General features: G+C 37.9%; 2 protein-coding genes and 1 long non-coding RNA gene across 9 annotated transcripts in view; 2 read left to right on the top strand and 1 right to left on the bottom strand.

The window, feature by feature from the left end:
- RB1 (RB transcriptional corepressor 1) overlaps positions 1 to 5777 on the top strand; it is a 182620-nt gene extending 176843 nt beyond the window's left edge. The window contains exons 26-27 of the mRNA XM_072610548.1: positions 668 to 717; positions 3804 to 5777. Coding sequence (XP_072466649.1) covers positions 668 to 717; positions 3804 to 3877 — 124 coding nt within the window. The 3' untranslated portion in view covers positions 3878 to 5777. The remainder of the gene's footprint in view (positions 1 to 667; positions 718 to 3803) is intronic.
- Positions 5778 to 9921: 4144 nt separating this feature from the next.
- Positions 9922 to 26653, bottom strand: part of RCBTB2 (RCC1 and BTB domain containing protein 2) — a 58328-nt gene continuing 41596 nt past the window's right edge. For 4 of the 7 annotated variants that reach the window (XM_072610554.1, XM_072610555.1, XM_072610556.1 and 1 more), the window contains 5 exons: positions 24008 to 24198; positions 21859 to 21985; positions 20735 to 20874; positions 20093 to 20223; positions 9922 to 11248 (listed from right to left, as the gene is read on the bottom strand). In XM_072610554.1, coding sequence (XP_072466655.1) covers positions 11108 to 11248; positions 20093 to 20223; positions 20735 to 20874; positions 21859 to 21985; positions 24008 to 24198 — 730 coding nt within the window. In that variant the 3' untranslated portion in view covers positions 9922 to 11107. Of the gene's footprint in view, positions 11249 to 12953; positions 13003 to 13788; positions 13896 to 20092; positions 20224 to 20734; positions 20875 to 21858; positions 21986 to 24007; positions 24199 to 26653 lie in introns of all 7 variants that reach the window. The other 3 variants (XM_072610558.1, XM_072610557.1, XR_011967316.1) reach the window with 2 other exon arrangements.
- LOC140505023 (uncharacterized) lies at positions 12779 to 23132 on the top strand. The gene is made up of 3 exons (XR_011967318.1): positions 12779 to 13109; positions 15352 to 15527; positions 20453 to 23132. It is a non-coding gene; the product is annotated as an uncharacterized lncRNA (long non-coding RNA).

Raw genomic sequence — 26653 nt, 5'->3', positions numbered from 1 at the left:
TACTTTTATTTCATAGGATTGTTGTAGCACTACACAGGATTACAGATGAAGGACCTTTGAAAAGTTGAAATATTACAAAAAGCATCATCATCTTTTCCACAGTTTATTGGAGAAACAGGATATTTAATAAAAGCTGTCATAATGCTACTGCAGTTTTACAACAGTTCATTATCACTAAATAATAAAGCCTTTTAATCTTGAGAAAGCTGAATTAGTATTTTAATAAAAATTGCTAGAAAATATTGTGTAGCACCATAATTTGGGAAACATTTATATTTGATTCACTTTCATAAGCTTATAAAATTAATCAGTACACTAAAATAATAGCATCAAATAAATGACTAAAATTATAGATAATGGAATGTGATAGTACTGGGGTAAGAATAAGAAGGCTAGAGATTTGAGTCCATGTCTGCCCTTGGCTTTCTCTGTAATCTTGGGCACATCACTCTATCTCCAAATCCTCAAATTCCTGAACTATAAAAATAGCAATACAAGTATTCGCAACACCTTAGAGTTATTGGAAGGATCAAATGAGTTGATGTTTTCAAAATACATTCTATAATTAGAAAGTACTAGGTAAATCTAAACTGTTACAAATGTGTACACAGGTACTTGTAATATACTATATTACTCAGGCAAAATATTTTGCTTTTTTTTCCTGAAGCAAACATCTCTCTGGGGAATCCAAATTTCAACAAAAACTTGCAGAAATGAGTAAGTATATGTAATTTCTTTGTAGATGCTAAAGATACAACTGTATAGTAATTGTAGAAATTGAGATGCAAATAAAGATTAGAAAAACTGGCTTGTGGAAATTCATATGTATAAAAAGAAAAACTAAAGGGTGCTTCAGCAGACGTCTATTAAGCACCTACTGTGCTAGGTTCAGGGGATACAACGATTTGGAAAAAATGACACTTCACTTGTCCTGAAGGAGATTTCAATCTATTGTGATCAAGGGATATTTAACATGTATATGTGATAGTGGCAAAGGAGAGTTCCAGGCAACACAAGTTGTAAAAAGACCTTTCTCTTTATGAAAAAGCTCACTATGAAATTTCTCATGCAAGGGAATTCAGTCTACTATATTTAAAATCCTGTCCTATTTATAAAAGATGTTATTTTTACACAACTTTGCAGAATTATATACATTGTGAACAGTAAGGTATATTACTTGTAGGAGAAAAGTGATCATTATTCTATGTGCTTTCTTTCTTTTTTTTTTTTTTGATATTTTTCCCAATCAATGAAAATTCTCCCCTTTTTCTCTCACCTCATTTCCACTCCCATTTGAGTGGAGAAAAGCAAAACTCTAATTACAAACATGTACAGTCAAGCAAAACAAATTAATTTGTTGGCTATGTGCAAAAAAATATGTCTCAAGTTGCATTCTGAATTCATCATCTTTCTGTCAGGATGTGGGTAACATGTTTTATCATGAGTCTTCTGAAATTTTATTGGTCATAGCACTGAACAGAGTTCCTACATCTTTCAGAGTAGTTTGTCTTTAGAATATTGTTACTGTACATATTGTTCTACTGGTTTTGCTCACTTTATATTCTATCATATTTGTCATCCTTCATTTTTCTGAAACTGTCCTCTTTTGTGCTTTTTCTAAAAGTTTTTTTGTGCAGGAATAGTAACAAAGTACAGTATTGCTTAGCTAGATCTTAATTCTGTGTGACTCTGGTTAGGAAATAGATTAAGATAGTAACTATATTGAGAAACCTTTCTAAGAGTATTGCAAGATGTTTGAGGTTTATGTGTGTGTATTGTAGGTACATAAAACTAACATGTAGTCATCATTATTGTGTATAAGATATTTACTTTTTTTTGCTCAAGCAAGTATTTTAAAATTAGTAATAGCAGGTATGTGGATGGAAAAGTATTTAGAATTTAAAGATTTATTGCTCATTTCCAACATTCATTCAGCAGTTATCTATTGTCATATGAAAAACAGTGTGTGAAGTTTTTGGAAGAATAGACATTAAAATAATCCTTTCAGTTTTATTTATCATATAAATTAGTTTTAAACTTTCTTACTACCTAAAATTTAACTGATTTAGCTACAAAAATGTAGACTTTCTTAGATATTGAATTGGAATGTATCAGTTTCAAAACTATTCTTTCCATTACTTTATGGAATAAAATTTTGGAAATGGTCCACTTTTATCTCTTTTGGTATCTTGCATGTACTCACACTTTAAGAATTTTAACTTTTATTATGTTGTTCAGTGGTTTTTCTGTTGTATGCCACTCTTCGTGACCCTATTTGAGGTTTTCTTGTCAAAGATACCAGAATGGTTTGCCATTTTCTACTTCAGCTTATTTTACTCATGAGGAAAATGAGGCCAGATTGAACATCAGGAAGATGAATCTTTCTGACTTCAGGCCTGGCACTCTATCCACAGTACCTGCTAGCTGCCCTCAAATAGTTCCTGTTTTAAAAATAATAATAATAATAAATAGATATAAGGCTATTTAATAAAAATTCAATTTACCAACATGTGATGAATTTTGGAGGTTACACACTTATAGTTAAAAACAAGAAGTTCTCTGTGAAAGTCTGTATGTGTTCTGGAAGTAGAACTAAGTTGTTATAGTGAATTCATTTCCTGGTGACCCATTTAGAGATGAGTAACAAGCTTCTTTCTTTAGGATGGTGTCCAAAGCCTTTGTGCTCTGTGCCTAACTAAGCAGCTGAATAATTCTACCCAAGACGCAGGCTTAACCCCTGAGGCTCAGAAACTCCTATGATTCTACAGACTTCTCAAACTCTATGAATCCCAAAAAAAGCTATCACAAGATGCCGAGACCCCAAGGAGTAAAAGAACTCCACTAAACTGTGACCAATCCACTTTACTTACTTTTCCAGAAAAGCCAAAACAAATTCATTGCTAAGCAGTTAATTAGAATTAACTAACTGTTGATATTTTCAGTTTTTTTCTTTTACTGTTTCAGTTATTGGATTTAAATAACCTGTTGTGAATTAATAGCTGTCTTTGCTATCCTGGGAAAGTAGTTTCATTTCCCAAAGAGCAGCTAGCCATAGTTTTGTAAAATCGACTCAGATGTTAGGAGGACCAGCTCAAGGAGTGCACAGGGGTGCACTCCTGTGCAGGGGGTGATTTCAGGTCAAGCCTTCTGGTTCCTAGGAAGCCAGGAACTGTGGTTTATGACATGAGGCTTGGGTGGCTAGTTTGTATATGGTTCTCTAGGAGAGGAAGGTATCTCTCTCTCTCTCTCTGTCTCTCTCTCTCTCTCATACACACGCGCACACACACACACAGTAGTTTGGTTTGATTTTTAGCATTCTCTTACTTTATTACACTGCATACTTTAAATAGAGTGTAATAATTTTTATTACACTCTATTATATTTAAATAGAGTGAGACAATAGTATATTCTCAATTCTAATGCTACCTCACTGTGGTAAATACATGGTGGTTATTTTTTAAGTCTTTTTACTCATGTATTTTTTCCTTAGAAACAGCAGGGTAGTGGTTAGAGCTCATTAAGCAAGGTTCAGAGTTAGGAAGAACTTGGATTCAAAACTCACATCTACCGCTTATGACCTACATGACCTTGGACAGGTCATTTAAATAGGATTTATTTAAGAGTCATGGATGGGCTAGGGAGTTCTGAAATTTGTGTAACAGGCATTTGTATAACAAAATCTTTAGGCTTTTGTACTTTGTTGAGTTGGGTCCAATATGAATCTGTATTATATTGATGTGTATTCCCTATTGAAAAGACTGACTGTTAACATTCTTAATGGTTTTTGTTGTGTTTTTGTTTAGCATCTACTCGTACAAGAATGCAAAAGCAGAAAATGAATGATAGCATGGACACCTCAAGCAAGGAGGAAAAATGAAAATCGTCTCAGGACCTTGCTTGGCGCTGTGTACACTCTTGTCTGCCTTTCCTTTACTGAACAGCACACTTTGTCTGATTTCTATTTACTACCATATGTAGTATAAATATAGCTTTCAGCTTGCGGGGGGAGATCTTTTAGGGGCATGCATTTTATGTGAGACCCCTGAGTTACTTACAGTGTTGTCATAGTATGTACAGTGCTTTTGTACAAGATGTAGCGTCTTATGCAAATATTGCCACTTTAAGGTTGTGGCAGATTGTTTTCAGTTTCTAACGTATAAAGAAAATGTTGTGCTTTGCAGATTGGGCCTAAAGACAGTGCAGACACACCCATGATTAACCTTCTGAATACTATGCCTTATGATGTAGCATGTGTATGATGTATGTCACTTTTATTAATTTATGTATTTTTTAATTTAATGTGAGCACACTTGGGAAGATTTTCCCACCTTCCAAATGCAAGTTGACTGATGGCCCATACATTTTTGTTATCCTGAAATCTTCAGCCAAAATAAATATTGGAAATTAGAGAAATTACTTGAAAAAATATTGATTTTTCTATACATTACATTTTATTTTATTCTTGGAATCTGATATGTTCACCATTTGTTTATTTTGCAAATCTTGTAACATAAGTACAAGCAGAATGCAAAAAATCAATTCCTGATGCTGCTGTACTACTGATACAGGTTCAATACCTCAGCACCAGGAAAGATTTCTTCTTGCTTCTCTCTCCCCCATTGTACTTATGTTTGAAATCTGGGTATTTGATAACACTATTGGTTTTTATATCAATCAAATTACTGAATATATAATGTACCAGTCTGAGTACTTGAAAAGGGCCATGTGTTGTACTATGCCCCTAATAAAATATAGTCCATGTGCACTTTTAATCTTACTCTGGATCCTAAAGAATCAAGACAGAAATGAAGTATACTGCAGAAGTTGACAACACTGTTAGCCACAGGAAACTCTACCTTTATGTTTCTGAGAGATCTGACTAACCAAAGGATCATATGATAACTGTTTTTCCATCGAGTTTCAAATAAGGAAGGTTTAAGTATTTTCTAGAATGACTATTAAACGTCATCCACGCATTAGATTTTCATCTTTTAAGACAACTATTCCTTTTGTAAACCAGCATAGCCTAATACTCCCTTGCATTTTACCCAACATGCTTTCATCCTAAAATTATATCTAAACAAATCTTCTTGGGAATAGCCTTCTTGAGGGTTAGACATTCATGTGTGCAGCTGCTCCAATTCAAAGCATCTACAGTTTGTGGCAAAAGTGCTTTTTGGGGCACCTGAAGGTATATTTAAAATATGTTGTGTGGGTAACTTATTTAGAAAGAAGAGAATTAAAAATAGGTGATATTTAAGGTTAGCTTCATCTAGCTTTTGACAGAAATCACTTTTAGTCAGTGTATGTACACACACACACACACACACACACACACACACACACAAGCTGAGCCTTTTTTCAAAAATTGACTTACTCTGTTTGGAACTGTTTGTTAGGAAATGAAATTTTATTTCATGGTCAGTTAAATTTAAAACTTTTGTGTTATTTTTGATCATTTTCCTGATATACTTACAAAAGCCTTAGTATATACACATTTCCCTCATTTTTACATTGATTTCATGAAGGCCATTTTACTGTGTAGGTCAAAGAATTACATATACTTTTGCTACATTTATATTAAGATTAATGCTAAGGATTTAGGAACTTAAAAAGTTGTCATTTAAAATTCCTAAATGGGCCAGCAGGTATCTCTTATTGATGGCTTGCTACTTTTTTTTGTTCATATGGGTTAAAGAGTGTACATTTAAAAGTGTATGTTGCTATTTTCTATAATTACTAGCTCCTTTAAAAATAAAATAGCTATTGAGACTTCATAGTGTTCTCTTTAATGTTCCATAAATGTATGTATGTGTGTGTGTGTGTGTATATATATATATATATATATATATATATATATATATATAATATTCAGATAAAGTGATAGAATTATTTTTTATTATGTGAGATGAATGAGAATTTTCTTGGTTTCTCAGAATTAGAATTTTTAATTTCTAAATTCTTTGCTGAAACTATTAATCCAGCTCTTGCTGCCATTTGAGAACATGAAGGCACCTTATTTTTATAGACCCTAATTATGAAATTTGAATCAAAGATTTTTTAACTTGGGCCATTTCTAAGTTTGTTTTATCTTGAACTTACACAAGCAGAAATGTCTGATTATATAATGTAAATGGTATTGTCTTTCCTTAAAAAAAAAATTTGTCTCTGAAATTAAGACATAAGAGCAAATAAAAAGGTAAAGAAGAAAAACTTTTATAGGCTTGAAGTCTGATACCTGGGTGGTAGAGGCAGCTAGGTTATATACTTGATAGAGCCCTGGACCTGGAGTCAGGAAAACCTGAGTTCAAATCCTGCCTCAATGATATGATCCTGGACAAGTCACTCGACCTCTGTTTTAGTTCCCTCAACTGTAAAATGGGGATGATAATAATAGCACCTACTTCCCAGAATTGATGTGAAGATAAAATGAGATAATATTTGTAAAGCATTTTATAAACTTTAAAATACATATAAATGCTAGCTACCATTATCATTATTGTTATTTTCATTGCCATTATTTTTGATGGAACAACTTTTAACTGTGATCAAGATCAACCTTAACATTGTAATACTATTTTCAGTTTTACACTGAAGCATTAATTTTGACAAAATGACAAAGGAGAGGAGATGAATGGTAAGGTGAAGATTTTAATCCTAAGTCCCCCTGGGCTGGCCTTTTATGATACAAGAAAGCAAAATGGTAAATGGTCTCCCTGCCCTCTTAAAAGTTTAGTCCTGCCTGCCTGCATAAAATAAGAGTTGATCTTACTATATCCTGCCCCTTGGTGTTAAAGTCCCTAAAATTTTTTAGGAGGGCTTTCACCACTAAAATAATCCTAAATCAACCCTATAAGCAGGAGTTTAACACAAATTGAAGAACATAGAACAATATACAAAAGTCTTTTTTAAGACAGCTGAGGAGCAAAGTCAAGCAAGGGCAGTTCATAAAAGTCTTCTGGGCTTACAACAAGTCATGATGGCCATGAGAAAAACCATCAGATCCACTGAATCAAATGACAGATCTATTGTCACTGGTGTCTGGTCCCCATATAGGTCTGAAACATCTGAATTAAAATGGGTAAGAGGTCTTGAATGCCATACATCCTAGGGCCTAAACTGTGCTGCCACCCACCATTAAGCCAAACTCTCCCCCTCCCATCTAAAGAATACCAAATTTTGGCCCTTTTAAAGGTGTCTTCTAAGAGACTACTTCACTTTGGGGATGGGGATGGGGAAGGGGTGGAGTTGAAAACTTCTTTCTCTTTCATCCAAGTGCTCAAGATTATGGCCAGGTAATAGGAACTGTTTCATTGCTTTTTTTTCATTCATTCAGGTAAACTTAAGGGACCTCTTTATCAAAATTAACTTGCTCTCATCATTGTTGTAAAAAGACAATTTCATCCCCCCAACATAATTGAAAAGCCCCTCATAATAATTCCACCCTTTGGTGCCCCAAACCATTTCTGGGAAGGAGCTGTCTGAGGGCCCAAGGGAAGACACTACTGCACAGCCCATCTCAGGTCTTCCAAGGTTATAAACATGTTCTGTTCCCCACTGAAAAAGAAATAAACTTAACAAGTAACTCAGTAAATAGAGGCCATCAAAACACCCAAATCAGGAATAATACCTAAAAAGTCCAATAAATGTCTGGGTTTCATTTTTAGATTGTGGCAGAACAAGTATCAGTACCTTTTTATGAAATACATCTGTTTTCTTCTGAGTTCTCTCCATCCAACAGATTCATAAAAAAATTTAATGAGCCAGTTGGACCCTGAATTTTCTAAGAGTTCATTTCTCATCCTTCCGCTTTTACATGAACCACCACCCAGTCTAGATCTTACGGCACAATGGCCCCATCTGGTTCAATGGATATTACCTTATTACTATAATGGTAGGCATAAATATCCTCAGTAAATGGGGCCTCTTTCAGGCCTCTACCCACCAAACTGTAGCAACATGAAGATTTCAAATAATCCTGATGAAAAATAGTGAAAGTATATTGAACTCCTTCTCAAGTAAAAGCAAACTGCTTCTGAATGGTGTCAGCTACATGAATGGTACCAGGGAACCCACTAACCCCAGACACAGCACTTTGGCTACTGTTCTCCCAGGTTTTTGTGAGGATTAAATGAGATAATATTCGTAAAGCAGAAATGCTTGGCACATTGTAGCTACTTAATGTTTGCTTCCTTTCCTTTCTTCCAAGATATCTTGCCTCACTGAAAAAATGAATTTAACCATGAAACCATTGTAAGTAAAAAAGAAAGATACAAGGTGGAGGTTCTAATCCCAATTCTCCCTGGGGGAGTAGCAAGGAAGCAAAATAGCCTTCTTATCCACCCTACTTTTTGGATCTGCTTTTTCTTTTCATGTCCATCAAGAAACTTCAAGGAAAATATTGCTTTCCAGCCCTTTCTATCCAACAGTCAATAAGTATTTATTAAACTCTCTTTCATGCAAATAGTGTTGCAAGCTAGCACCACAAACCATACTGAGGTACGCTGTATTTTAAATAGTCCGAAAGGCATGTGGTGCCAGATGCATATATGTAGCATTGTCTACAGCAGGCCTGCCCAACATAAGGCCCACGGCGCCTTGGCAGTCTGAAAAATGTAGGATTGTCACTGCATACTGTCTCCTGTTTGACACATGACCTGTGGCAACCAACCATCGTCAGCCTGTCTTTTGTTTAATCTATCCATAGCCCAAAGTTTAGCCTATTTTATTTTTGGTCCCTACCTACTGTCAAGTTGTGCAAGTGTGGTCTACAGAGTAGGTAAAGATCTGCCCAACCTTCTCCTTCCCCTCACCCCTACAATATGCTTTTAAGAGAAATACTGACAAAGAGCAAATCAAAGCTGGCTTCTTTTTGTTCTCCTCTGAATGTCCCTATCTTGATTTGAAATAGTCAATAAAAAGTTACAAGAAAAGATAAGGTGGGTGGCTCCATGGCTAGAGGGCTGGGCCTAGAGTCAGGAAGACATATCTTTCTGAATTTGAATCTGGCCTCAGAACGAGATGTTATGACCCTAGGCAAGTCACTTCACCATATTTGCCTCAGTTTCCTCATCTGTAAAATGAGCTGGAGAAGGAAATAGTCAACCACTTCAGTATTTTTGCCAAGAGAACCCCAAATGGGGGTCATGAAGATTCGGACACAGCTGAAATGAACAACCAATCTTCTAGCAAGGTGGTACTGATAAGCAGGATGGAACAAAGGCTAGTAGAAGAGATTTGGGGGCCTTCTAATTGGTTTCATTTTCTTTTGACCTAAGTGAGGAATCTAGAGTAGGTGGCTATGAGACATATCTACCTGCTACTTTATATAACCAGCAGAAATAAAAGGTAATTCCCATCGATCTGAAGGTTTCTTTAGTGAATGACCTATACATCTCTCATAAAAACCAGGACAAAATGAGAGAATGAGATGTGTTCACATTTGTGTATGTGTATGTGTATGTACACAGGCCATCCCAAAAGTCTGAGTGTAGTTGAAGACCTTAACACCTTAAAAACTGTACGCATCCATGCAGATCTGTGTGTAGAATATATATGGATAAAATACACACACCTGCATAATGGTTGGTGGTTGTCCTTCACTCAGAGAGCAAGGTGACATCACTACGGTCAGACCCATATGAGTTCGGAAGGCTCTGCCATAAATCGAGGCATTTGGAGTGGAGAGACTCCAAATGGCACATCTCATGTTTCACACACATATCCCTGGTAGGTATGTACACATATATTGTACTTAGAAGCAGAAATCAGGAGGTCAGAATTGACCATAGCAGGAGAGATCATCAGCATTAAAATGAATGGTGCTTAGAGTCTTTTTGTTAAATCATGCCATGTTGTACCATGCAGCTTCTCTGAAACTCCCTGCTATTGAAATAATTGTTTTAAAAAAGGAAACACAAATATCATACATCAGATGAATTTATTGCATGGAAGAGGCAAGGAACTGCTAACATTTTTCATTTTTCTTTTCTTGGGCAAAAAACACTTATTCTACTATTATCTGTAGAGAAGCACTTTCTTTATCCAATATTAGATCAGTAGAGGATGCAATTTCTAACTCTAAAATGTTCCCCTTTACATGATACAGACCTGTACTTTTTATATTTCCTTGTTAGTTTTCATTTGGGTTTCAATTCCACAATTAGATCACTTAATTTGAATTGGAATCTGAAAATCTATCTTGTCAGTCATCTCTATAAAAAATGAATACTGGGTTCTTTTTAGGTATTAAAATTAAAGTTTGATTTTTGGTTCCAGTATGACTGACCTATTTCAGAGTAACTCAAAAGCCTTAAGGAATATACATGACAATAATCATCATTATGCAAGGGAGAACATCTCAAAAGATATTTTTGTCATATGTAAGGCAGATGAGCTCAGAATAACATTCATTCAGAATCAAGGCTTCACATTTAATATCTCCTTTTGAGGAATTCATGACCCAGTTTAAAAAACAACCATAGTAAAGTTAGCCCTTGGGCCTTTGATTCTTTTACTGATGTGGCCTTTATGAAGGCTAATGAATGTTAGAGAATTAGTCATTATCTCTAGAAGACTGTACCAGAGGAACTTGACTCTTGACCATAATTGTTCAAACACAGACCATGTTTTCTAACTGTTATGTATTGTTTTTTTCTTCATTATGGTGACCCAGAAGTAGCTGCCTTCAGAACCCAAACTCTGGGCCTAAAGCGAATGGACCTCTGTCCCTGTTAAGCCATCAGAATGATGTCGATCTGTAGAATAATGAAACTTTTTGCACAAAATCTTATGACCTGAGGCTGTTGTTGCCAAAACTCAACATAAAGGTGTTCTGTCTGAAGTGATCTGAAAAGGAGAGTGAAAAAGCTCATAAAGGATTTGTAACGTATGGAGCGCTTGAACATGGGGTGGAAATGGTGGCATTGGCTCATTTCCAACTTTCCATGTAAACGCTGGACTCAGGCAGATAACTGATAAAGAAGAGTCGACTCCCAGTGCGCGTCTGTCCTCAGAGATGTGCACTCTGCTAGGGGTAACTGATCAAGCCGTTAATTAAGTGAAAAGCTGCTCTTCTCACGCTTGTGTTCTTGGCTGCAGCTTTTGATCAGTTTTTAAAGGCTCCAACTCGGCTCGCCTTACTGATGAAGCTCTTCAGAAGGTCATGGTCCATTTCTGCAAAGCCTGAAGTTTGCGTCACTACAGTCAAATGATTGATGCAAAATCGGAAGCAGAATTCCTCCAAGTCCTGGGGGGAAAATGGGATTTCCCATCAGTCATTTGCAATATAACATTATTATTCCTAAAAAGAGGGGCAAGTAGAATCAATAAGACTTGGCAACAGAAGCATTATATAGTCATGATAGGGCACTTAAATATTCAATTCAACCATAATTCATTAACTGCTATGTGTACAACAGCAGCTAGGTGGTGCAACGGAAAGAGTGCTGGGCTTGGAGTCAAAAAGACCCGAGTTCTAAACCTGCCTCAGAACCTTTCTAGCTTGTGACCTTGGTCAACTCACTTCACCTCTCTGTCTGACAGTAGAGGAGAAAATGGCAAATCACTCCAGCATCTTTGTCAAGTAAACCCCACGGACAGAGGTCCAAGGGTCCGGAAGAGTTGGACACAACTGAACAACAAAGATATACTTGGCACTGTACTGTCTTTTTCTCACTGAGGAGTTGCTCTTGGAGCTATCCATGTTGGAGACAGGGCTAGGGCAGCCAACTTTCATTTCCCTCCTGGATGTGCTTTAGACTTCCTAGTCTTCAATACCTATCCCTGCTACAGTTTTACTCTGGGACTTCCCTCAACACCAGGAATTGGAAAGGACCTTCCCACACTGGAATCTGCTATGCCAGTTCCCTTCTCCCATTAGTGACTTCTACCTGGTGCCTCTGTTTTGGAGAGAAACATTTACAGCAGAGGCAAGAAGTGGTTCGAAGTTGGGTTTCTGACTAAAAACTTCTCACAGAGGACAGCAATTACTATTTACTATTTACATCAGAGAACTGAATGAACAAGTAAGTGTTTACTGTTCACTAAGGGCTAGTGATACAAATAAAAAAGTAGGATAGTCCTTGCTTCTGAGTATCATATGTAGAGGTGGGGGAGACCACACCCAGAGGTTTCAGCTGCAAATCAGGAATCTGCTTGCTTAAGATTAAACACATCGGAGTAGTAGCCACAGCACACCACATGAAAATGATATGAGGATTTTAATGGACCAAAAAGGTCCAAATGAGTCAGTAGTGTGGCATGGTAGATAAAACACTGAATGCAATCTTTGGCTATGTGAAAAAAGAAACAGTGTCCAAAAAGGTGGTAGTTACAGCTCTTCTATACAGTGCTGAGCTTTATTCACATCCCAACTGGAATCCTCTGTTCCAGGGGTGAGAAACCTGCAGTCTTGAGGCCACATGTGACCTCACCCCTCCAGTCTGTTCAGTTGTAGATGACCCGTTTTAGGAAGGACACTTGGAATCTGCCCAAAGGAAGGCAATCAGAACAGTGGGGGGACTGGAAATCCTTTGATTCAAGGAGCAGTTGAAAGAAACACAGATGACTATCCTGGAAAACAGAACACTTAGTGGGGACTTTCAAGAATGTAAAGGGTTGCCCAGTGGAAAACAGACTGGACTTGTTCATTACGCACACAAAGGGCAAAATCAGGAAACCACAGAAGATTTTGGCGGAACTAAGAAAAAACTCCTTGACAATAGAAGCTGTTCAAAAGAGGAAGTGGAGGCAAGGATAAATATAGAGAGAATCGTGCTAGCAAACCTTTGCTGTCCTTTCCAATTTTAAAAGCCTGTGAAAGCAGGAAGCATGTTTTGCTATAAGTGAGATATCCCCCTGTTCCATTTCCTTCAATGCTTTAAAATATTTCTGGCTGTAAACTGCTTCTGAGAGTAGCAGAGAAAAAAAAAAGAAGAGACTGAGAAACATGCCTGGCATCTAGGTTCCTTCATACTAGTTTACAGCAACTGATTTTTCTCCCTGCAAAGGAGAAACAGATCAAATGTAACCTTTGGAAAGGAACAGATCAGAGGACATTCTACCTCATACAATCAGTCACCATGGGAATTTGGATCAAATGAGATAAGGTAGGTAAAGTGCTTTGTAAACCTGAAAATGCAATATCAATGGCAATTATGGTTATTGATGTTGTTAGAAAATGCTCTTAGAAACCACTGCATTTCTAGTTCTCTTGCGTTACAAGTGCCACCCACATCTTAATGTTTTTATAAAAAGTAAAAATGTCTAAATGCTTGAGCAGCATGTGGGTCTAGGTGAGGCCTCCAAGCAGGCTCCCCTGATCGGTGAAGATTTCACAAAGTTTATTATCATGTAACATTAAATACATGTTGGTATCTTCAAAAATAAATAAAATGACTGTCATCCATATATAGTCTTAGTATTTTTGGCTTGTTTTTACTATTTTTCTGTTTTACCACCCTCTGTTTATGGATAATTAGGCAAAACCTAGAAGTTTTAAAGAGATACAAAGTCAAGTGTGTGAAGGACCAGAACGAATGAATCCACAAATATCTACATCACTAGACCTTGGCCTAGTCCAAATCCCAAACAAAATAAAAGCAGACATGTCCATTTAATGTTTACTTCTAGTGTTCCTGTGGGTATTTTGGAAATCTGAACACACCCATGCCTGCTGTGATCTTGTCCCTATCCCCCCATAATCTGCTACAAGTGGTCCATCCAAAACACTAAGTGCCTTTATCCTAACAGCCACTGCGTCGATACTACTGGTGTTCTGTCTCTTACTTTTCTTTTGTGACTGGCCCATCCTTTTTTCCAGCCATGTTTCTCTGAGGGATTCTTCAAAGATGGTGCTATTCCATGAATTATGATGTAACATCACCAGAAGAATACTGGTATTAAGAAAATAGACATGTTTCAGCAAGAAGCTTGTTCATTAAAAGAACTGTGAAATTCCCCAAAGTAATCCACCTTGATCTCCCCCTGCTGCTCAGTTCTGGGGCCTGTTTATTGTCTATTTGCAGTGGCTGTCCAAGATATATGTACTGATGGACTAGCTCTATGAGTTATCTATCCAAATGTATGTCATAGGTTAACCAACAGGCTTTATCCACTTGGATTTTCCTATGTGGAGAGTTAGGCTGAACTCTTTTAAGCGATTATGCATCTCATAAGGGTGCAGCTAGATGGCACAGAGGATAGTGCTTAAGTCTGGAGTCAGGAAGAACTAACAATGAATCTGGCCAAAGACACTAGTGACTAGCTGTGTGACCCTGGATAAGTCATTTAACCTGTTTGCCTCAGTTTCATCATCTGTAAAATGGGGATACTAATAGCATCTACTTCACAGGTATTCACTGAATGGGCATTACCTCTCTCTAAGTGAGTACGTGAAAAGGCCTAGCCTAAAAAGGCCAAGGTCTCCCACTGCATCCTGGGCCATCTCCAGTCATCCTGATGTATATCTGGTCACTGGATCCAGATGGCTCAGGAGGAGAAGGTGAGGCTGGTGACCTGCACAGCCCTCCCTCACTCAAATCAAAGTCAAGTGCAAGTCATGTCATCATTTCTCTGATGGCATGGTCTTCTTCAAAAACAAAGGGCAAACACAACAACCTGTTGTGAGGAACAAATAAGATTAATTTGTAAAAGCACTTAACATAGTGCCTGACACATATTAGGCCTTTAATGAATGTTTATTCCCTTCCCCCCATCCCTTTTCATTAAGGAGGCCCTCAGTGTTCTGGGGTTTCATGCAATTAGTACAATGTCATGTACAAACAGAAGCACCTGGAGGATCTCTACAGTAACAGAGACCTCCTTTTCAATCTGGCCCGTGCACTAGTCATCTTTCATTGAAGCAGGAAATACTTTTGGCAAGCCTGCATCTCCATTTTATGCCTTGCTTATGTGAACAATCAGAGGGTTGTCTAACAGTTACCTCTGTTCTTATATATTTTAAGAAATCTTATGTGATTTTGACATATACACCTAATTGGAGGAGAGCCTTTAAGGCAGCATTTTGTTTTACTAAATAAAATGATTTTTATAAATAGCAAATAAGTGCTAAAGAAACTATATTCTCTATGCCTTTCAGGCAACTGTATGACTAAAAATATGCTCTGCTACAGAATATCACTTATGGAAGATTTCATGTTCCCTCTGTATACCTTCAACAAAGGCTGAATCCACAACATGTGTGTGGATTATTCTCATTAAAGAAAATTCCAGAGATGGAAAAGTCAGCATATGAGTTGGAAATTATAGATATTCTCAGGTGTGTTTGTTTTTTACAATAATGGGATCCAAGGTTTTTCCCTATGCCTTTGGGATCCTTGTCTCTTTCAGAAAACTTGAGACTCTTGCTCCAAATGATGCCACCTCCAGAAGGGACCTTCTCTGTCTCCTGAGTCTAGATAAGCTGCTCTTTTCATCTCTGATCTCTGTGGTGTCACTGACTCATACAGTCCTTCCGGGTCTGGAGGGTTTGGAGTCCAAATGTGATGTCTCTGCTGTTCTTGGTGGTGAGAACATTTTATCATACAAATCTTTATACAGAGCTTTCCTACATTTACCGATTTTTGTCCTCCTTCCTCTGACCTACTCAATAATCATGGATGTCATTAACAAATCTCCACTGAAATACACATATTTTGCTTGCACAGTCTGCATTAATTACCATTTTATTGCATTATGGTTTATCAACCTCCTTCCAGTTTCATCTTTAAGTACCCTCCAGATGTCTTTGCTTAAATGGTTCTTTTGGCAAACTTTCTTTAAAGTTGTTTTCCCTCCATTGCTTGTCACTATTTTATTAAGTAATAAGGTCCACTATCTTCAACCATTCTCCACATTATGGACTTTTAAAATGAATCTAAATTGGTAGCTGTTGTATTTTTTCATGTGACAAGAAGATAAAATCTCACTGGCTGAGGGGGTTTCTAGGCTCTTTTGTTTTCATCATGGAAACTGATTTACTTTGGGTAAGTTTATTTAGGGAATGGCTATAATGTGTGCCCACATCCATGTCACTATCCATTCCATACTTTTGAGGGCCAGCAGCTTATTTAAATTGGTTCAAGTAGAACTGTTTTAACAGGATGCTGTGTACACCAACTTCATTTTCTCTCTCTCTCTCTCTCTCTCTCTCTGACTGTCTCTGTCTCTGTCTCTCTCTCTTCTCCTCTAAAACCTTAGACCCACTGCACTCTCAAGCCCATGGATTGAACAATAATGGGTCCCTGCCTAACCTCCACTCAGTGAATGTTTTTGGACCCTCCTAGCTTACAGTGAATGACAATAGTAACAGTTTCTCTTCTAAACAACAACCCTAAAGCTCCTGCCCCTCCCACTGAGATTTATCTCATTTTTTTCTCTTTTCTATTAAAGACACCATCCCCCTAACTACTTTTTAAAGAGGCCTATTCACTGAATGGGCATTACCTCACTTTAAGTGAGTACCTGAAAAGACCTGAGCCCAAAAGACTCCCACTGCATCATGGGCCATCTTCAGTCATCCTGATATATATCCGATCACTAGATCCAGATGACTCAGGAGGAAAAAGTGAGGCTGGTGACCTGCACAGCCCTCCCTCACTCAAAACGAAGTCAAGTGCAAGTCACGTCATCATTTCTCTGACGTCATGGTCCTCTTCAAAAATGAAGGACACACACACACACACACACACACACACACACACACACACACATACACACTAAACTGGATGCTAGATTTATTTTCTCATTTTTAATCTTTTAGTTTTGCATTTGACCTTTTCTCTAACAAAAGGGTAGTCTGAATGTACACAGTTGATTCTGGAATTAATCCAATATCAGGAATTTCTGGTTCAATAGTGACCAGTTTTAATCTTTGTTTTTTTGATCTGACTCTTGCCATATCCAGAACCTCTAAACTCTTTTCTCCAAGGAAGTGTTCATGATACACATAAGTGAATCGAGGGTTAGGGTTAATTTGGATTTTCTTGTTTCTTATTTCTTAGCCATATTTTCCAATGTATTTTTCGCTGTCCTCCCCATGCTCACCTTTGCACTGCAATTATTGTTTGGATTCAATAAGGAAGTTTTTCAAGAGTTCTTTACAGAATTTCCCTTTCCCTCTCATTTTCTACTCCACACATTAGTGCAGGAAAGTGAAAGTCTTTTCCTCATCATATTTCTACAAGTACTTAAGACGAGCAACACGAGATGACCAAATGTGCCATGGGATGATGTTTTGATTGCTTTCTGGACTCATAATAAAACCAAGTCCATCAAACCTTCCCTCTCCGAGGAGCATCTATGAGCCATCCTTCCATTACACTGCAAAGATCTTTAGTTCTCTAGTAAGAATTTCAAGACAAACACTAAACATAGCAAATGTTTTAACAAAATTTTTAGTAAAAACTTAAAAAAGTGAGGAACTGTCCTTGCTATGTCTACGTTACAATGCTTGCCCTGACTCCACCTACTCTCGCCTCCTTTGGCACCTTGCCCTGACTGCTCCGCCTTGCTCATCTATTTCTTCCTGAGGAGAATGCGATATGCATTTTTGTACATGGTCAAAATGAGAATTTGCTTAACTTGATTCCATGTATTTGTTAGAAGGGTTGGGTGGGCTTTTTGTCCCCAGTGAGAAGGGGGAAAATAAATGTTTGTTATTTGAAAAGAAAACAACAACAACAACAAAACATTTCTTCCACTCTTACTGATTCCTTCCTCTCCATACGAAAACAGGCTCGGCTCTCACCAACCTGAACAAAAAATGATCTCTTTATTCCTACCCCTAAAAGCATTGCCGCTTATCTCTTCCTTGTCACTCTGAAAGTTCAAGAAAAAGCAGTCGATGTCTGTTTCTACTGCCTCACCTCCCACGCAATCCCCAACTCCTGGCAATCTGTACTGTCCAAGGTCAGCAGTGACCTCTTAATTGTCAAGTCCAAGAATGTTTTCTCAGTCATCAGCCTCTCTGAATCTTCAGCAGCATCTGACTGCCTTCTTCATTATATCCCGCTTTTCTGGATCCCAGGATATTGCCCAGCCCCACTTCCTCTACCTTATTACTTTTTTGCAATTCGACTCTCTGATCCATCTCATTCTTCTTATTCCCTACCAGTGTACACATGCCTCCAAAGAGTGTGTTCTCAGCCTTCTTCTCTATTCTCTCTAAACTCTTTCTCTCAATAGAACCATTCATTCCTATCACTACTGTGCAGATGATTCTCAAATCTATACAACCCCCTCTGATCACCCTACCTGTTTGTCCTGCCAGCACCTCAAACTCACCATTGCCCAAACTGAGCTCCCACATCCAACCAGTTCTAATAAATAATATGTTCTATCCTGAAAGTGATTATCTGGATGCAAAGTTTATGAAAACCTGAACTTGTAGAAAATGTGGATTAGATTTATTATGGATTGCTCTAAATTCTAACAGAATTTTCTGAAGAAAATGGTATTGCATGATTTGTTGTACCTGATCACATAATTAAAGAGGTGGTCAAAAAAAAACATAAAGAGGTGGTCAGCATGGAAATCATCCTTTCTTGCCCATTCTACCTCTAGGATAGCAGCCATGTTTCCTCTTCTCTCCATCACTTTAATTCAGGCCCTCCCTAGGCACTGGTAAATCCCAGTGCCTTTATGTGAAGGCAATCAAATTAGAATCTTTTGCTGTTTTTGTTTTACTAAAAGTGCCTCTGATTGAATAATATGATGAAAGAAGATCTTCCCCATCCATTGATGGGCCTGTCCACTGAGGGAAGCTTGATTAGGGAGTTGTTTTGTAGGAGGGTCCAAAGTACTTTTTTTTTTCTGTTGAGGCACTGGGTCAGAGGGTTATGCCCTCTTCCTTGGAAAAGTATATAACTACTCTGAGGGTGAGGTTTTACTTTGGGACTTACTCACTGGAAGTGTTTGTTTGGCCAGATGAGCACTCTGGGAAGCCCCTAAGGAGCACCCCCTACACACACACTTTGAAAACCAAAATGCTGGTGCTTCCTTCTCTGATAACTATGGTCAGACAATTGGGCCTGTCTGTTGAATTCAAGCACAGGAAGCCATGTCTGTTGATCTTGATTTCTCTGTATTTTCTCTGAAGTTCAGGGTGTTGACTTCCCTGAATGAGGTGAATGATATATGTGCCTGGTTACAGGAATGATACATGTGCTTGATTAAAGTGGTTGTTAACTTTTGAAAAGTTGTCTTTCCTTTCATGAATGCGGATCTAAGAAGCTGTGATAGCAGCGCCCCTCCCCCATGTATGTCGGGGTGCTTGCTTACTGATATACTTTATTATAGGGGAAGACAATGACTTTTAAATTTAAGCAATCTGTGGAGATTCAAATACATCAGCCTGCACTTTTGGGCAGCTCTGATAATCATAGAGGCAAAAGACTTTATTTTAAATGAAAAAATGCTAAGAGAAGACAATAGAAATTGTAAAGAGGACCGCAAGTAAATATTATATCTCCTTGTTCTATGCTTTTAAGCCTAGGACATCATGTGTGGTTAGGCCACAGTGATGAAATGTGGGCAAATTCTGTTTTGGCAGTTAACACTGAGCACAAATTTGAAGTAACTACCCAAATTCTTATGTAGCTAGGGTTTTTGGAAAAATCTTCCCTGGACAGTTCTTTGTATTTACTCGTGTTTGTGTGTGTGTGTGTGTATGTGTAGATACATACATGTACTATATATATATATGTGTATGAAACATATTTTGTATAGATATACATACACACATATTTTCTCTTTATATATAATTTTGTATTGTTTTCCCTAAAACAACATAAAATTATTAAGGGCAGGGACTGGTTCATTTTTGTCTTTATATCTACAGTGCCCAATGCAGCGCCCTGCATTAAATAGGTATCTGGTAAGTGCTTACCAATTGATTAATTGGTCACTGTTCCAAATATAGCAATTAAAAATAGCTCACATTCATATAAACCTCTATGGTTACAAAGCACTTCACATACATTGTCTCAAGTGACCAGCTCACAGCAGCCTCATGAAATACAAGATCAGGTGGCGATCCCATAAAACTATGACTGCCCCCTCAAATACCTTTCCCCCAAATCTTTCTTCTTACCTGGGCTTCATATTTCACAGCGGCTGAAAGCAGAGCGATGGCATTGTCCTCACAGATCCCTTGCTTAATAGTTTGCTGACAGAGCTTTTTCAACCGGTTATCTCTGTAAAATGTAGCCAGATCTAACAGTCCTAGTGAAAGGGAAAGTATTTATTAGGAAGAATTAATTTCAAACATCAACCCACTTCAACTTCCCTTGTTAGCTAGGGTGGTGTTTTTTTTTTTTAAAAGGCTGTGTGTGTGTGTGTGTGTGTGTGTGTATGTACGTGTGTGTGTGTGCATGCGCACGCGCATGTGCATGTATAGTTGAGTAGTCTATTTGAGAAGGATTTCCTATTAACTGTGTCCTGTCTCTTTTAGAATGCAAATGTCCTATGGATGGTCCCTGTGGCAGCTATGTGTTATGGTGGTACATGTCTGAAATGGTCACAACAAACATCATTAATAACACCATTAACAGTGATTTGGGACTTTTAACTTATTTCCACTGCCTTGTTCACATAAAGCAGAAGAAAGGAAAGAGGTGAGAAGAAGAAGGCCCAAGTCACTGGACATGCCCAGGGCTTCCCCTTTCTACACTCTTACTATAAAGATGAACATCTTACTATGTTATTGGTAAAATAGGACTCTTGTGATAATTACCTATTGCATCCTCTGGAGAGAGATTGATACAGTCTGTGTACAAGTATTCCAGAAAGGCACGGTAAACAGGATATGAAAATTCATCCATTTCTACTATGTCATCCTCATTGCCATTCAATACAGAACGAAAATGTTCACACCTGAAAAAGGAGGCCCATAGCAGCAATCTTTGTGGTAGAAATCAATAAATCAATCAACAAGTAAATGTTTATTAAGCACCCACTAAGTTCTAGCCACTGTGCTACATGCTGGGGAAATAAAAACAAAAGAGAGATGGTACCTGCCCTCTAGGGGAGAAATGGAAACCAATGGGTGAGCATTAATTGGGGAATGGCTGAAAAAATTGTGGTATATAATGATAAATAATAACAGTATTAATATCAGCCAGCATTTATATAGCATTTTAAGGTTTGTAAACTTCTAAATAGCTAAAATATTAGAAGTATCTAAATGTTATTACAAATATCTCGTTTGATATAATAATCATGGGAGGTACATGCAAATGGAGGTTAGGTGAAATTGGCGTGAATTGAAGAATGAAATAAACAAGATGAAGAGAATAATATACACAATAATAATAACCAACATAAAGACATGTAATATACGTATCTTTTGGAGTTTACAGAAGCACTTTAGATATATCTCATTTAATTATTACACTAATGTAAAAAAGATCACGCAGTACAGTCTACAGTTCAAAAAACATTTACTACCTTTACATACTCTCTTTTCTCAATGATTAATCAATCATCAAGCATTTATTAAACCCCTACTATATGCCAGGGATTCAAGCGGCAATGGGGAAACAAATACGAGAAATGAAACAACCACTCCTAGAAATGAGCTTATGTGTGGTCACTTAGATCTACACACTGCCTTGCACTGTTCTTCCATGTTCTACATAGATCCATCCTGACTCCCACCCTCCACTGCAGGTTCCCTGCAGACAAAGACTGCACCTTATACAGAGAATCCCAACACTTACAACCACACTCAGACTTCTGGGGCACCCTGTACTGCGGGGAATTCTCCATGGCACCTACAGTGTCTTGCTCATAATTAGCGTCCCCAGAATAATGAATGGACCAAATCGACTCAGACAGAAGAATAAATGTATTCCTTACCTAATTTTGAGAAGGACTTTATGTACATAAATATATTTTCCATCCACCAGAAATTTCAAGTCCGCAGTTTCAGGGTTATCAAACTCTTTCTTTAGTGACTGAGCTACTGTGAGGTGGTCATCCGGCTCTAGGGCAACAAGAGAAGCTTTAGATCTTAGCAACAGACATGTTCAGAATGTCACATTTATCAATTAAGGATAAACACCTTCCCCTTAGGATTTCTCTGCATGTGCCATAGACAGGATCCTCCTCACCTATTCCTCAAGTCCACCACATTCCTGCTCAATCAAGCTTTCCTAAACAATTCCAATGAACTTTTTATGCTGAAGCTTCAAATGCACAAGATAAAATGTCTTAAATGAAGAGATGGTGGCACAGAGTAAAGAAGTGAGGACCTGAACTTGGAGTCAGAGGGTCAGAGTTTCACTGCAGGCTCCAACACCTGAAAACTGTAAGTCACTCTCTATGCCTCAGTTTCCTCATAGGGATATTTTTTCCTATCACCTATTTCAGAGGACTATTTCAAAGAAAGTACTTTATAAAGCTTAAAGTAATTATAATAGCTAACAGTTATATAACACTTTAAGGTTTACAAGGTATTTTACATATATTATCTCATTTGATCAACCTTGGGAAGAAGGTATTATCCCTACTTTACAGCTGAGGAAATTGAGGCAGACAGAGGTTAAGTGACTTGCCCAGGATCACAAATGTATTGTCTGAGGCCAGATTTGAACTCAGGTCTTCCAGGCTGCAGGCCTAGGGCTCCATCCACTGAGTCACCTAGTTGCCCACTAATATATAAACAACCGTTTTAATAATACTAATCCCCTAAATCATTCGCAAACCTTAAAACACTATGTAAAGACTAGTTAATACTATTATTAAATGTTTCATTATGGTAAAAAGATGACCTTAGATTTTAGAAGGCAAAATCAGAGGAGTATAAACTCTGGTAGTCTGGAAAGGTTTGAGCTCAGAGACGAACTGTCTATTTGTCATTAGAGAATATCAGCATCAGGTTAGCTGCAAAGTAATTGATTTTTTGATCACTGCAGATGTCAAAGACAATCACCTAAGGTGAAAGAAGGTTTATATCTGCATTGATGGTGGGAATACCCATATATTATTTAAAAATTATTAATATTAATATGTTGTTAATAAATATTATATTTGATTACTATATAATGTATATGATGTATAATATAAACATTAATATTTTGTTATATGTATTAATAATTTATCAATAATAAAAGGATGTTCTTTTAGCCTGAGTTTGGACTGTTTATTTCAAAATACTTTAATAGAATTTGTCAGTAAAATGCAGTCCCTTTCACAGATGCTAAATGCTTTCAAAACATATCTCACATAGCATTATTCCAACCAACACTGTTTTGCAATAATATCTTTGATATGTAACAAACCAATTACTTCTTCGCCTTTGATTAAGATCAAGCCATGTGGACAATTATCCAAGGCACAAAATGGGTAGGTAATGGCAGTCCAAGCTAGTACTATGGCCTGAGTGCCATTAATATCCCTTTCACATCAATTTGTTGACTATTCCACTCTTCCTATGGAACTTCCCTGGTAACATTGTTTCACCTAATGCCAAATATTTGCAGAACCAATTAATGAAGTTAGGCGGGATGTGCCTAAATCATTTTTGGGACCCATTAGACAAGAACTCCCCTAACTCCAGGGAAGGTCTGAAGTAGGGCTTTTGAACCTTTTTGGTTTCTTGGATGGCATATTTGGCAGTTTGGTAAAGTCTTTGAAACCCTTTTCAGAATGTTTTTAAATGCATAAAATAAAATATACAGGCTTATAAAGGAAATGTATCATACTGAAATATAGTTACTAAAATATTTTTTAAAAAGCAAGTTCATGGATCCCTTAAGAATTTCTAGTCTAAGGGAAGTAGGCTTTTGAGTTCACAGACTCATAATGCAGTCAGTCCATCTAGTCACCTTCTCTCCCTTAGGCAAAAAATATTTTTCCTGCTCTGAATTATCAGAGAAAGTAAATCATCCACTATTTCATGGCTGCCCTTCACTCAAACCGCACACCTCAGAACTGAAGTCACCATCACTGTCCCCCATGTATATGTCCTCAATCGGCACCCCAAATCAGATGCTATCAAACTCACCAACAGAGAGGAGGCGCCATGATACAGCCGGTGTGGCAAAGCAAGCGAAAACATCATCCGTGCAGGAGAAGTGAGTGAGGTGTGGAAGAGTCACTGACTGGCCTCGACACTGGCCCCACATGTAGATGTGGCCACTTTGGGTCTTGGCTGCAGAAGTATGGGCAGAATGACAGGCGGCGATCTCAATCACTCTAAGTTCATGCGCAAACACAAGGATGCCACAGTCAGCCAAGGGGTGGAAGAGTAGGCCAAAGTTGTACCTCCTGTACCACACATTTCATTCAAAGACCCATCCATACTGTATCTTGATTTAAGATATCCCAAGAAGCTAAACATATCCTGGGATGGGGCCCCACATCCCCTACTGGCTTCTGTAACAATGAGACATCTACTTTCTCTCCCTGAGGTTCAATATGACTTCTACGGTATCCAATTGATGGCTGTTAGCTCTCCCAGCCAGTGGGCACATATACAACATCTTATTGTGAATTTCACTTTTCAGTTGAAGTGAAACAACCAAAGAAGCCCAAGAAATAAAACGAAGTATTTAAAAATTTTTCTTAAGATTTCACTTGTTCAATTCAATTCAATTCAATGTATATTAAAATGTCCACAACATCCAGGGCGCTGGACTAGGCCCAAAAGTGAAACTGTTCCAGCCCTCAAGGAGCTCACATGCTATTTTATTAGGAGGGGTATACCTCTCACTCAGGGAAGAAAACAGAAATTCTATACAAAATAAAATAATGTAATTTCAAAGAATAGAAGGCACTAACAATTGGGGGAGTCAGTGGAGGTCTTGTGTGGGAAGTGGCCCATAAGCAGTGTTCTGAAGGAAGCCAGAGATTCCAAGAGGCAGAGGTGAACAGGAAGAGTGTGCCAGACATGGAGTGGCGTGGAGGGGAGGAGTGGGAGGGACATGTGCAAAGGCAGTAATGTGGGAATCTGTTTTGCTTGACTGTGCATATTTATTACAAGGTTTTCTTTTTCTTTTTCTCTCCCTCCTCCAACAGAGGGGAGAGATTCTGGAGGAGAAAGAAAATAAATGCTTATTAACTGAAAAATTTTTTAAATAAAAAATTAGATAATGGAAAAAGATGTTCCACAAAACCCCCGACTCTCCCTTCTTGGGTTCTGTTGGTTTCTTATGCAGAGGAGTGAGGTCTGCTGAGGTCATATGCAAAAGAACCAGGAGAAGTAACTCTGAGATTAGCCGTTAGATGATTCCCAGAACAACCTATGGGTAACGTGAGGCTTTGATAATTTAGTTTACAGGGACCTATCTTTAATAATCTACCATCAAATGCAGAAGAGTAAAGTCCATTCAGGTGTAAGAGACAGTCAAAAGTTAAGTTTCCACAGAAGTTATTAGTTGATGAAGTCATTGAGAATACAAGTCAGATAATAAGAAAGCCAGCAGACTGCAGGTGGGCTCAAGCAATGAAGAGACAGACAGCGGCCTTCAGAAAGTCACAAAGTTCTTGATAAAGGGACCAAATCTAAAACTAGCTTAAACTTTTCAGGAAAAATGACCTAGAGTTACCTGGAGAAGGCTTTTCGTCACTGCACATGCTTAAGGAACCTCATGCACATAAAAAGACACACCTTGCATAAAATTATCCCTCCATTTTCGGATTATGGGTCCTATGTCAAAGCATGTTTGAGAGGGGAAATCACACTAAGGGGGGGGTTATGTAATGGACATGTAGAGAAGATGGTGACCTAATGGAGAATGGACCAATCTATCTCCTGGTGGGAGGATCTGTCTTGAATTAATAGTACATATAGCTCTTCTTGCTTCTGTATTCAGGGTTCTTTCTTCCTAAAGAAGGGTTGAGCTCACTCTTGGCCAGAAGTGTTCAATTCCTCTGAGTTCTGCTGTAATAAATTTTCCTTGATACCTTCTTAGTGTCAAGTGTGTTTCCAATACAAGCGTCTATGTTTTTTGTCTTTTTTTGTGTCCCTAGCATGTATAGTGCCTGACTAACAGCAGCTCAGAAACCCTCCTAGTTTTTCAGTTTCAGTCACTGGCCACCATTCTTTTAGCCATGTTGGTTCTAAACCCAAGGCTTATTATTTCTAGTTATTTTTCCTAATTCCATAATCTAGTTACCAAATTCTACCAAGAACTTTCTCTGTGGTCTTCCAAGAGACAACCCTTCTGCTCATCCCTGTCCCCATTATTCTTAATTTGGTCTTCCTCGTTCCACACTGGAAATAAGGGTTGAGATTTGAGCTTTATTAACAGAGCTGGTTGTTATGAGAATAAATTGGAGAGAATTATGAGAGATCTCTGGGCCTCAGTGTGATTAGGTGCCTCAGCCTTGGCCTGAGGCCACTGATTCATACCAAGAGGCAAATTTTGAGAGAAAGATTTTTCAAGGTTTTTATCAGTAGGTTAAAATTACATAAAGCTAACAGCTAACTTCACCTGTTAGGATACTTCCTATATGTAACAAGATTAACAAAATGTTTAACTGCTTCCCCAACCAAGTAAAGTGTATTGAAAAGAACAAGGGAGCATGAGTCAGTCAGTCAAGTAGCACTTATTAAGTGGCTATTATGTGCCAAGAACTGTACTAAGTGCCAGGGATACAGCAAAAGGCAAAACCAGAATCCCTGCTCTCTAGGAGGGCCCCGTCTAAT

This window comes from Notamacropus eugenii, chromosome 5 (genome assembly GCF_028372415.1).
Source record: "Notamacropus eugenii isolate mMacEug1 chromosome 5, mMacEug1.pri_v2, whole genome shotgun sequence".
In the NCBI taxonomy this organism is placed as follows: Eukaryota; Metazoa; Chordata; class Mammalia; order Diprotodontia; family Macropodidae; genus Notamacropus; species Notamacropus eugenii.
The sequence above is the reverse complement of the archived record's forward strand: the minus strand, read 5'-3'. Positions and strand labels throughout refer to the sequence as shown.